The sequence below is a fragment of the Oryctolagus cuniculus genome, chromosome 1 (genome assembly GCF_051225735.1).
Source record: "Oryctolagus cuniculus isolate XC-2025 breed Fujian yellow rabbit chromosome 1, ASM5122573v1, whole genome shotgun sequence".
In the NCBI taxonomy this organism is placed as follows: Eukaryota; Metazoa; Chordata; class Mammalia; order Lagomorpha; family Leporidae; genus Oryctolagus; species Oryctolagus cuniculus.
The window spans coordinates 64,246,613-64,260,142 of NC_142867.1; the positions used below are offsets into that span (position 1 = coordinate 64,246,613).

Genomic DNA, 13,530 nt, shown 5'->3' on the forward strand with positions numbered 1-13,530 from the left:
CGCCGAACTGGACCTGTGACCAGCGGGCTGCATGGAGGTGCATGCTGTGAGAGTGCAGAGAGCAATGTCCATGGATTAGATGATGGCTTGAGCACAGCCTGGGGCTGATCCAGAGTCACTGGAACACGTGCGCAAAAGAATGAAATTGTGGGACAGGAAGTGACTGAATGCAATCAAGCTTTGGATTTATTGTGCTCTGACTTCAGTGTGGAGACTGGGCTTATCTAAACACACATATTGTGGTGGTGCAATTAGCCCTGACAGCAGGAATCTGCTAGTACCAGCCACCCCGATGTTGCCCACGAGACCGCTAAACCCGAGAAGAAACTGTCAGAGGCTCAGCAGAGAGGCTGGAGAATCCGTTAAGTTCTGCTTCCCAAGGCAGGGGCGGGATGCATCTCGCGGCTCTCTAGTAAATAGTCCTGACAGCTTTCCCAAGTCCAAGATCAGTTCAAACCATGACCTAAGACTGTACAGTCTTTCAAACTGACAATCTCAGTGTAAATAAAATACCTTCACGTTACACAAACAAAAATAAAGCAAGAAAATAGGTCACTTCTAAGAATAACTTAATGAACATTATTAAAACATTTACTCAAAACCTAGATTCTGGATGAAGCCTTAGGCCGACCAATCAGAATATTCCAGAACCAGATTTTTAAGTAAATTACCTCTTATCTAAAAATATGAGGGAGGAAAAACCTGTCCACTTATTCTTGACAGCTTTTCCAGGAAAATTTCTTTGCTACTCTGAAGCCATAGTATGCCTTGCATAGACCAGCAAAAGGCAATGCTTTCCTAATTTCAGGGAAAAACTTAACAAGTATCAACATGACCAGTCCATAATGTGTGTGAGCACAAAGCAGGAGAGATACAGGTCTTATTTAAATATGTTTAAATATTTAATACAGGTCTTATTTAAATATATTATATAATTAAAATTATATAATTAAAATATATTTAAATGGATTGCTGTCCTCACACAAAAGTCACAGAGGCCCATGAAAGTTGTTTGGTGTACCCCAGCTTGACTAGACCGTCCCCACGCATGATGACCAATTCTTCCACTCTACAAGGTCAAGTCCTTGTAATGGCAACCAAGATCCTACAGAGTTTGGTCCTCATGAGTCGCCTGGTGCTCCACTCCTTGTTCTCTGAGCATATCTGGCCTCTATGCTTCCACCAGGCTGCCCTCCTATCCAGCACACCCTCTCCCTCTTTCCCATAGGATGAGTGGATAACATTTCTGTGAGGTTAGAGCCAGCTTTAGTTTGTTTCTAGGAGAAAGCAACTATAAGACATCTTTGAAACTCAATTTTCTTTTTTCCATTAGAATATAAGCTCCATGAAAGCAGAGGTTTTTTGTTTGTTTGTTTTTTGTTTTGTTTTGATCAATGTTATATCCCAGAACCTAGAAAAGAGCACAACACTAGTACACGGTAGATACTCAAGTATCTGTTGAGTGAGCGGTTTGTCTGATAATATTGTCCTGTAGGGTTTGTTTTGTTCTAATTTGAGAGGCAGAGAGCGAGAGAGCGAGCTTCCATCCAGATTCACTTCCCAAATGTTTGCAAGGCCAGGGCTGGGCAAGGCCAGAGCCAGGACCAGGAACTTAATCCCAGTTTCCAACCACCTGAGCATCACCGCTGTCTTCCAGGGTCCACATTATCAGGAAGCTTGAATCAGGGCCTAGAACTGGGCATCAAACCCAGGTACTAAACAATATGGGACCTGGGTACTCTTACTAGTATCTTAAACTCTAGGCCATATGCCTCCCCCACTCCTTATTGGGTTACGGAAGAGATTAGAAATAAACAATAATAGCTATTAATATTATGCATGGGGTGAGGTCCAGCACATAGGTTTCCCCAAAACTCCCACAGTGGGCTGGTTGCTTCCTCCTCCTTCCATTCTTCTAAGGCTTTGAAGACCCCTCTGACACTGACTGCCAGGGCACTCTAGCCGTGTAGCCCCGTAGACCACGGAGAGGGAGCAGCAAGGGCAACCACGTCAAGAAGGACTCTGGCACCTCTGAAGACTACAAGGCAGCAAGAGTGGCCCATGTGGAGTTCGTGGCTGGGGTAAGGGAATGGGCGGACACAAACCTGGACTAGCAGGGGACCAGTCAGCTGCACACTATGGGCTGCAGGGAGGAGTTCTCAGGGTTTTTCCTACATGTGATGGAAAGCTTAACGAGGGTCTCAGGAGGGGGAGGAAGGGGAATAAAATAACATCCTTCATGTGTTAAAGATAATTCTGGCTGCAGTGCAGAAAAAGGGCTATTGAGAGGCAAATATGAAAGAGAAAGACTCAATTATAAGTACTCCCCCCGCTTCCTTTACAGTTATCAAAGCAATGGCCTAGACCAACACGGTAGCAGTGTTGATAGTAAAAGTGAAGAAATTTAACGTATGTTTTGGGGGGGGGCTCAATAGCACTGGCTGAGGGGAGTGCGGGAACGCGGTGAACTGGGGAAGTGAAACACTGACTTTGTGGTGAGTAAAATGTTAACTGGACAGTAGGACGGGGTGACAGAGATTAAGAACTATTAGATCAAATCAGGTTTGGAAATTCTGTGTCTGATTATCTGGGTCCCTGGTTAACATGCATAACAAGAGGTGGCGATATCAGGATGAGGGAAGGCCAAGTTTTAAAAATCACTTAGTGAAATAATTTTCCTCTGACTTCAATTTGAGGATCATCCTAAGGAGGGTCTACATGCCACCCAGGTGAGAAATACATAGTGGAGAGAGGTCTACTTACTGAAAATTCACCAGATGCCAAGCACTGCACTAAGCACTTTGCTATAAAAGCATTATCTCACTGAATTTTTCACACTTTACCCCTAGGATATGGATAAGGAAATGGAGGCTCACAGAAATAAGGGACAAGTGATAGGTCGTATCACAAACGAATGGCAGCAACAGGACTTTAACCTGGACAGTCTGAAGTCAGAGCCTACTGTGTTATGTTGCCCCTGACATTAACGGAACACCAATTCTACACTAAGTACAGTATGAGAGGCTAGGCAGATAGAGTTGCACATACGCTCAGAGTTGTCATTATTTAACATTAGCAGTATGCTATAAAAATACAAACCTTGTAGGAATAAACAACTTTGCAGGTGAGTGGGTAATTTCTTAAGGTGCCAGAAGGGCTGGAACTGCTGTCGTCAAAAGCATCCATGTTGTCTTCAAACTCTTCTCCTTCTTCTCTTTCGGTGTCTGCATTAAGCTAGGGAAAATTAGAAGTCATTGTTTACTTTCTTCAAGAGAATGCTTGAAAGTAGGAAAAACATTTAAAGTCTGTTTAAAAATGCTGATCTAGGTGCTGGTGCTGTGGTGTAACAGGTAAAGCTGCTGCCTGCAGCAACAGTGTTCCATATAGGCACCATATTTGTCCTGGCTGCTCCACTTCCAATCCAGCTCCCTAATACAAAAATGGAAAAGCAGCGAGGATGGCCCAAGTCCTTGGGCTCCGGCAACCATATGAAAGAAAGGAAGCTCCTGGCTCCTGGCTTCAGCCTGGCCCAGCCCTGGCTATTGCAGCCATTGGGAAGTTAACAAGCAGATCTCTCTCTTTCTCTCTGCCTCTGCCTTGCCTTCTCTGTAACTCTTGACTTTCAAATAAATAAAAATAAAACTTTAAAAAAATAATAAAACAAAATGCTAATCTATCTATTCAACTGCAATAATCATGTTCTCATTTGCATTTTTCATGTCAAGAAAGAACAGGGTTTTTTTTTTTTCTTTTTTAAGAATTTATTTATTTACTTGAAAGGCAGAGTTACAGACAAAGACAAGTAGAGACAGAGAAAAAGGTCTTTCATTGGCTGGTTCACTCCCCAAATGACCGCGACAGCTGGAGCTGGGCCGATCTGAAACAAGGAGCCAGGCACTTCTTCTGGGTTTCCTACGTGGGTTCAGGAGTCCAAGCACTAGGGCCATTTTCCACTGCTTTCTCAGACCATCAGCAGACAGCTGGATCACAAGAGCAGCAGCTGGGACACAAAGCAGTGCCCATATGAGATGCCAGATCGCAGGCAGAGGCTTAGCCCACTACACCACAGAACTGTCCCCGGGATGGGGATTTTTTAAACCCAACGGTAAAATATCAGTATGTGAGAAATATTGATCAGTATCTTTCTCAGAAGGCCTCTTACCATTTTAAACCGATCTTATTAGGAAATACTAAAAAGATTTCTAAGTGCTATCAAGGATGTGGTGAAACAGGCAAACAGGCTTTCATCCATGGCTGGTAGGAACATGAATTCATAGGTCCTTTTTGGAAAAATAACCTGCCTAAAACTAAAACATACCACTTGACCTAATAATTCTACTTTTGTGAATCTACCATGAGAGTAAAATCACCAGGATATAAGACTATATTCTAAGATAGTTACTGCAACTTCACTCACAACAGCAAAAGCCTGGACACAACCTGTACGTCCATCAATGGGAGAATGTTTGAATGACCTATGGTGTGTCTATACTTAGATGACTATCACCCATCAAAAATGAGTTTGAGAAAAGAAAGCTCAAGTATAAATCCTCACAGATATGGTTACATGATTTTCAACAAGAGTGCCAGGATTATTCATTAGGGGAAGGACGATTTTTCAATAAATGTGGCTGCAAAGACTGGATAGCCACACGTGAAAGAATGAAGCTGGAGCGTTTCCTTACTCAGAAGTGAACTCAAGTGGATCGAAGACCTGAATGTAAGGAATAAAGCCACAAAAGTCTTAGAAGAAAACAGGGATAAGCTTCATGACACTGGATCTGACAATGTCACTAAAGCACAGGCAAGAAAAGGAAAACCAGACATTTGGACTTTATCAAAATTAAGAATTTTTGTCCATCAAAGGACAACAAGGTGACAAGTGACAAGGAAACCCACAGAGTGGGAGGACATATTTGTAAATTACATTTCTTTTTCTTTTTCAAGATTTCTTTATTTTATTTGAGAGGTTGAATTACAGACATAGAGAGGGAGAGATAGAGACAGAGGACTTCCATCCACTCATTTACTCCCCATATGGCCACAACAGCTGGAGCTGGGCAGATCTGAAGCCAGGAGCCAGGTGCTTCTTCCTGGTCTCCATGCGGGTGCAGGACCCAAGCACTTGGGCCATCCTCCACTGCCTCCCCGGGCCACAGCAGAGAGCTGGATCGGAAGAGGAGCAGCTGGGACATGAACCGGCACCCATATGGGATGCTGGTGCTGCAGGCAGAGGCTTCACCTTTTATGCCACAGCACTGGCCCCCATAAATTATATTTATTTATTTATTTATTTTTTGGACAGGCAGAGTAGACAGTGAGAGAGACAGACAGAGAGAACATAAATTATATTTCTAATAAGAGAATAGTATATAGGTATATAAATAATACTCAAAGTCAACAAAAGCAATACAATAAAAAAAATGGGCAAAGGACTTGAATAGATGTTTCTCCAAAGAAGATACATAAATGGCCAATAAGCACATGAAAAGATGCCTGACAATATTAGTCATTATTCATCAAAACAAAATAACACTTGACATCCATTAGGACAACTATTCAAACAACAGAGCAAAGAGAAAATATCAAATGTTGGCAATGCTGTAGAAAGATTGGAACCCTTACACACTGGGAATATAAAATGCTATTACAAAACAATATGGTGCTTTCTCAATAAAATAAACACAGAATTATCAATAATTCACAATTTATTTTTTCCCATTGGTCTTTTTTATTATTATTAGCATTTACTATTATTATTTTTATAGAAAACTTTTATTTAATAAATACAAATTTCAAAAGTACAACTTTTGGATTATAGCGGTTCTTCTCCCCATAACCACCCTCCCACCCATAAGCCATTCCATCTCCTACTCCCTCTCCCATCCCATTCTTTTTTAAGATTCATTTTAATTATCTTTATATACAGAAGAGCAACTCTATACTACGTAAGGATTTCAACAGTTTGCACCCACACAGACGCACAAAGTATAAAAGTACTGTTTGAGGCCGGCGCCGCGGCTCACTAGGCTAATCCTCCGCCTAGCGGCGCCGGCACACCAGGTTCTAGTCCTGGTCGGGGCGCCGGATTCTGTCCCAGTTGCCCCTCTTCCAGGCCAGCCCTCTGCTGTGGCCCGGGAGTGCAGTGGAGGATGGCCCAAGTGCTTGGGCCCTGCACCCCATGGGAGACCAGGAAAAGCACCTGGCTCCTGGCTCCTGCCATCGGATCAGCGCGGTGCACCGGCAGCAGCGGCCATTGGAGGGTGAACCAACAGCAAAGGAAGACCTTTCTCTCTGTCTCTCTCTCTCTCACTGTCCACTCTGCCTGTCAAAAAAAAAAAAAAAAAAAAAAAAAAAAAAAGTACTGTTTGAAGACTAATTCTACTGTTAATTCTCATAGTACAACACATTAAGGACAGAGGTCCTACATGGGGAACAAGTGCACAGTGATTCCTGTTGTTGATTTAACAATTGACACTCTTATTTATGACGTCAGTGATCACCTGAGGCTCTTGTCATGAGCTGCCAAGGTTATGGAAGCCTCCTGAGTTCACAAACTCCAACCTTATTTTGACAAGGTCATAGTCAAAGTGGAAGTTGTCTCCTCCCTTCAGAGAAAGGTACCTCCTTCTTTGATGGCCCCTTCTTTCCACCAGGATCTCACTCACAGAGATCCTTCATTTAGATCATTTTTTGCCACAGTGTCTTGGCTTTCCATGCCTGAAATACTCTCATGAGCTTTTTAGCGAGATCCAAACGCCTTAAGGGCTGATTCTGAGGCCAGAGAATAATTCACAATTTCACTTCTGGATATATAGTCAGAAGGACTGAAAACATGGACTTGAATAGATATTTGTAAAGCAATATTTATAGCAGCAGTATTTACAGTGGCCAAAAGGCAGAAGCAACCCTAGGATCCACTCACAGATGAACAAAATGTGTGTGTGCATGTATAGACAAAATATTATGTGTGTGTGTGTGTGTGTGTGTGTGTATAATGGATTATTCCATCTTAAAAACAAAGGAAATTCTATGCATGCCACAACATGGATTTACTTTGAGGACATTATGTTAAGTGAAAACAGTCACAACAAGACAAATATTATGATTCCATGTATATGAGATACCTAGAGTAATCTAATTCATATAGACACAAAGAAAAATGGTCATTGCCAGGAGATGGGGACAAGCATTGGGGAGTTACTGTTTGATGAGCACAGACTTTACTTGTGCAAGATGAAAAGATTTCTGAAGGTGAATGGTGGGATGATTCTGCAACATGAATGCACTTAATACCACTGAACTGTGTAGACAGGATGGTAAACTGGTATATTTGACCCTCACACACATGCATATATGACAGGCACAATCCCTTCTGAAATGTAACACAAGGGAGATACAGTTTTTAGCTTAGTTTCAAGGTACATTACCCATCACAGTTAAAAGGTATATATTAATTAAAATTATATTGACTATAAAAAAGGAAATCCATATGTATTTTTCTAGAGCACTGACCATGGTACTCTAAATACAAATAATACTCATATTTACTCAGGACCAACATCTGACAGGGGAAGGCAGAATAAGAACAAATTACCCATCCATGGTCAGTCAGGCTAGTAGCAAAACAGGCTCAGACCTTAACTCCTCATATCTCAAACTTACAATTCTATTGTCTTCCAAACAAGCATCATGTCACATAAAAGATAAATCTGTGGGGCCAGCATTGTGGCACAAGTGGGTTAAACCACTGACTGCAATACCAGCATCCTACATGGGTGCCAGTCCGAGTCCCAGATGCTCTACTTCCCATCCAGCTCCCTGCTAATGCTCCTGGGAAGCTAACGCTCCTGGGAAAACAGCAGAAGATGGTCCAAGTCCTTGGGTCCCAGCACCCACGTGGAGAGACCCGGAAGAAGCTCTTGGTTCCTGGCTTTGTGATGGCCCAGCCCTGGCTGTTGCAGCCACCTGGGGAGTGAACCAATGGATGGAAGATCTCTTCTCTCTCTTTCTTTCTATTTTTCCCCCCAACCAGTCCCTGTTACTCTGCCTTTCAAATAAAAAAAAGAAGAAGAAGAAAGAAAATGATGACATTCTAGACACTGCCACAAAGCTAACTTTATTTTTTAATTTATTTGACAGAGTCAGACAGTGAGAGAGAGAGACAGAGAAAGGTCCTCCCTCCGCTGGGTCACTCCCCAAATGGCCGCTACGGCTGGTGTTGTGCCGATCTGAAGCCAGGAGCCAGGTGCTTCCTCCTGGTCTCCCACATGGGTGCAGGGGCTCAAGTGCTGGGACCGTCCTCTAGAGCCTTCCTGCGCCACAGCAGAGAGCTGGACTGGAAGAGGAGCAACCGGGACTAGGACCTGGTGCTCATATGGGATGCCAGCGCTGCAGGCGGAGGATTAACCAAGTGAGCTACGGCGCCGGCCTTAACATTACCACAAAGCTAACTTTCAATGTATTTTTATATATTTAGAAGATGTTGTCTTCATTTTCTAGGAATGGTTACAGACATTTTTAAAAACTGTGGGTATTACAAAAACAAAACAAAATAAAACTTGTGCATTTACAAAATGCGGGCAGAACAAGTTTCCAAAAATATATATATGGAATGTTACCATGTACTGTGCTTTGGCACTGGGAATCAATCCAAAGTACTTTATCTTGGCAACACTGGTTGATTCTAAGCATTCTTTCTCCCCCCTCTCATTCTGAGCTGCTGTTTTGAATCTTAGGGGAGGGAATGAAAGCTGCATCCCCTGCGGCAGGGATCACTGCCCCTTGCCTCTGCCTGGCTTGGGCAGCTCCAGCGTGAGTCGTCTCAACCTCCGCTTTCCTCCTCTTCCACCCTCGGAACCTAATCGTCACAGTGTCTTCTTGACCCAGCTTTTCTAGAATCACATCATTCTTCTGTCTCTTATGCTGTTTTCTCAACCTGTTCTCTTGTCACATGACAGAACTTCAATCCAAACTATTCTTTGTAGCTGTGCTAGTATTTTTCATTCTTCAGATGTTGTAAAACGCTACTCTTATTCCAAGGGGACATAAGAAGTACCTTTTGGAGTTGGTTTTAGCAGCCATTTTTTTTGTTTCTTTTTTTAAAAAAAGATTTATTTTATTTTATTTGAAAGGCAGAGTTACAAAGAGACAGAGACAGAGAGAGAGAGGTCTTTCATCTGCTGGTTCACTCCCCACATGGCTTCAATGGCCAGAGCTGCATCAATCCAAAGCCAGGAGCCAGGAACTTCCTCCAGGTCTCCCACATGGGTGCAGGGACCCAAGCACTTGGACCATCTTCTACTGCTTTCCCAGGCCACAGCAGAGAGCTGGATCGGAAGAGGAACAGTTGGGACTAGAACTGGAGCCCATATGGGATGCCGGTGCTTCAGGCCAGGGCTTTAACCCACTGTGCCACAGCGCTGACCCCCAGCAGCCATTTTCTTGTATTCAGCAAAATAACCTGTGCAGGCGTCCTTGGCTTTCAGGCACTGCCATGGAGGGGACAGCAGTGGGTCCTGGGCCCCTCAGACTCAGGCCGAAAGCTGACTGCTGTTAATTTGTCCACTAACTCTGGGAAAATTATTTAACTTCTCAAATTTCATCACCTCATTTCTCTAATGAAGATAATTACTTCTTTGCAGGGTAAACATAAAGAGTAAATGAAGTAATAAGTTTAAACCCCTTAACACATACTTATTGCACAGAAAGTACTGAATAAATCATCAGTTTTTGTTATTTTTATGAAGAAGAGAGACTCTAGATAAAGAATTTGGTAGTAGCTCATACAGAGGAAGCAGCTCCATGTAACTGACCAGGAAAACCTCTGAACTCCATCCTGGCAGAGAAGTGATCACAGTGACATTATTCTAAACACAAGAAATTGAGTATAAAAGGTGATGTTAAACATATTAGGAAAGGGATTGGTGCTGTGGCGTAGTGGGTAAAGCCGCTGCCTGCAGTGCCAGCATCCCAAATGTGTGCTGGTTTGAGTCCCAGCTACTCCACTTCCAATCCAACTCTCTACTATGGCCTGGGAAAGCAACAGAAGATGGCCCAACTCCTTGGGCCCCTGCACCCACGTGGGAGACCTGGGAGAAGCTCCTGGCTCCTGACTTCGGATTGGTGCAGCTCCAGCCATTGCAGCCAACTGGGGAGTGAACCAGTGATGGAAGACCCCCTCATCCCTCTCCCTTTCTCCCTCTCTCCCTCTCTCTTTCCTTTAATTAATTAATTTTTTTTTTTTTTTGACAGGCAGAGTGGACAGCGAGAGAGAGAGAGACAGAGAGAAAGGTCTTCCTTTTGCCATTGGTTCACTCTCCAATGGCCGCTGCGGCCGGCGTGCTGCGGCCAGCATACCGTGCTGATGCGATGGCAGGAGCCAGGTACTTCTCCTGGTCTCCCATGGGGTGCAGGGCCCAAGCACTTGGGCCATCCTCCACTGCACTCCCTGGCCATAGCAGAGAGCTGGCCTGGAAGAGGGGCAACTGGGACAGAATCCGGTGCCCTGACCGGGACTAGAACCAGGTGTGCCGGCGCCGCAAGGCGGAGGATTAGCTTACTGAGCTGCAGCGCCGGCCTCTCCCTCTCTCTTTCTCTCTGTTTCTCCCTGTAACTCTTTCAAATAAACAAAAAATAAATCTTTAAAAAAAGATATTAAAGAGGATCGGGTGTTGGTTAAGAGGCCCACATTCCACAGCAGAGTACCTGGGTTTGGTTCCTGGTAACGCAGACCCTGGGAGACAGTGGTGAGGAAAACCTGGATTTAGTCCCAGGCTCCTGGCTTCAGCCCCTGCCCAGCTTGCAGGCATTTGGGGAGTGAGTGAGTAAATGGGAACTCTCTCATTGTCTCTGTCTCTGCCCTTCAAATAAATAAACACAAAAACTAGAAAAGAGAAAACTGAAGCCAAATTAAACAGAAGAAAGGAAATAATTAAAACCAGAGCAAAAAAAATCAATGAAACAGAAAAATAAAGAAAAACCAATGAAATCAAAAGCTGGCTGTTCACGAAGATCCATCTAATTGATACACCTCTAGCAGAATAATAAAGAAAAAGAGAAGAGACAACCAAAATAAGGAATGAGAAGTGACATCACTACAGATTGTTCAGGTAATCAAGGGATAACAAACAACTTCATGCCAAAACACTTGGCAACCTAAAGGAATGGCTAAATTCCTTGAAAGAGGTTAAGTTACCAAAGTCCACACGAGAAGAATAACTTGATAATCCTGTATCTACTAAACAATTGAGCTCTGAAAATTCTTACAAAGAAAACTCCAGGACCAGATAACAGCTCTGGTGAACTCCACCAAACATTTAAGGAAAAAATTCTACACAAGGCTTCTAGGAAATTGAAGAGAGGGGATACTTTTCAAATCATTCTGAAACAAGCATTACACGAAAACCAGACAAAAACATTACAAAGAAAGAAAACTACAGATTGGTATTTCTAATGAACAGAGATACAAACATGCTTAATAGCAAATCAATTACAACCCATATGTAAAAGATTAATATCTCATGACCCAGAAATGCAAAGTTAATATTTGAAAAAGTCATCAGTGTAATTTATCATATTAACGACTAAAAACAAGAAAGCCATTTGACAAGATCCAACTTCCATTCCTGGCATTAAACTAAACAGAAATAAATGCAGCTTCTGTAACATGATAATGAGCATCTACAGGAACCCTATTGCTAACATCGTACTTACTGGTGAAAGACTGAATGTTTTCTTCCTCAGTTCAAGAATATGGCAAGGATGTCTGTTGACTCCTGCCACACACATTCAGCATTGCACTGGGAATCCCAGTTGTTATATTAAGGGGGAAAAAAGCATCCAAAGTAGAAAGGAAAACCAAAACTTTATTTGCAAGTGACGTGGTTATCTATAAGAAAGTCCTATAGAATCTACAAGAATGCTACAAGCACTTACATCCTGCAAGGTTGCAGGATTTAAGATTAACAGAAAAAAAGTCAACTGTATTTTTATACTTAGCAATGAACAACTGGAAATGAAAACTGTAAAACTTTTACTTATTATTAATTTCAAGAGGCAGGAAAACAGAAAGAGACAAAGATTTTCCATCTGTTGGTTCACTCCTCAAACGCCCAGAATGGCCAGGGCAGGGCCAGGCAAAGGCAGCAGCTGGAAACTTAATCCTGGTCTTCCCCGTGGGTGGCAGGGACCCAAATACTTGAGGCATTTCTTGTTGCCTCCCACAGTGCCCATTGGAAGGAAATGAAGTGGGAGCACAGCTGGGACGTAAATCCAAGCACTCCAAAATGGGATGTGGACATCCCAACACAGCACTTTACCTGCTAATCTAAGTGTCTGCCTCAGAAATCGAAATTGTAAAAATCATTAACAGCAGAAAAAAACTGTGAAACAAGAATAAGTCTGACAAAGGATGTGAAGCACCTATACACCGAAAATTATTGCTGATGGAAATTAAAGACCTAAATAAATGAACAACGTTATGTTAAATAGACAGAAAACTCAATATTATTAAATTGTCAATTATCTTTAAATGGATCTACAAATTTATCTCAATCCTCCTCAAAAATCCTGGTAAGCATTTGTGGAGAAAACTGGTTTTAAAATTCACATGGAAATTTCACAAGAACTCTTAATACCCAACACTGAGAAAGAAAAAAGCCGGAGGACTTACACTAGCTGACTTCAAGACTTATTGTAAAACTACAGTAGGAGCAAGCATTGTGGAACAGCGGGTTAAGCTGCTACTCAGGATGCCTGAATCCCATAGAGGGGTGCCTGATTCAAGTTCTGGTTTACTCTGCTTCTGATTCAGCTTCCTGCTACTGTGCAATTTTTGGAGGAAGTAGATGATGGCTTAAGTTCTTGGTTGCCTGCCACCCACATGGGAAACTTGATTGAGTTCCAAAGAGGAGAGGAGAGAGAAGAAAAGGGAGAGAAAGTCTTCCATCTGCTAATTCATTCCCTAAATCATGCAACAGCCAGGACTGAGCCAGGATGAAGCCAAGAGCCAGGAACCTCCATCTGGGTCTCCCACATGGGTGAAAGGAACCCAAGTACTTGGGTGATTATCTGCTACCTCTAAGGTACATTAGCAGCAAGTTGAATTGGAAGTAGAATTGTCAGGATTTTAACTGGCACTCCGACAGGGGATGCTGAAGTCTCAAAGTAGTACTTAACCAACTGTGCAACAATGCCCCCCCATCTTTTTTTTTTTTTTGTAAAGATTTTATTTATGGGCTGGAATTGTGGTATAGACAGTAACATCTCTGCCTGCAGTGTCTGTGTCCCAAATGGGTACCAAGTCAAGTCCTAGCTGCTCCACTTCCCTGCTACTGCACTGGGGAAAGCAGCAGAGGATGGCACAAGTGTTTCGGCCCCTGCACCCACGCGGGAGACTGGAAAGAAGCTCCTGGCTCCTGGCTTCAGTTTGGCCCAGACAAGGCCATTGTGGCCATTTTGGAAGTGACCTAGTGGATGCTAAGTCTCTCTCTGTCACTACCTCTTTTTCTCTCTGTAACTTTGCATTTC

General features: G+C 43.0%; 1 protein-coding gene across 7 annotated transcripts in view; it reads right to left on the bottom strand.

The window, feature by feature from the left end:
• FCHSD2 (FCH and double SH3 domains 2) overlaps nt 1-13,530 on the bottom strand; it is a 314,783-nt gene that overhangs the window by 6,756 nt on the left and 294,497 nt on the right. For all 7 annotated transcript variants that reach the window (XM_089330417.1, XM_089330431.1, XM_002708714.6 and 4 more), the window contains one exon: nt 3,100-3,234. In XM_089330417.1, coding sequence (XP_089186543.1) covers nt 3,100-3,234 — 135 coding nt within the window. The remainder of the gene's footprint in view (nt 1-3,099; nt 3,235-13,530) is intronic.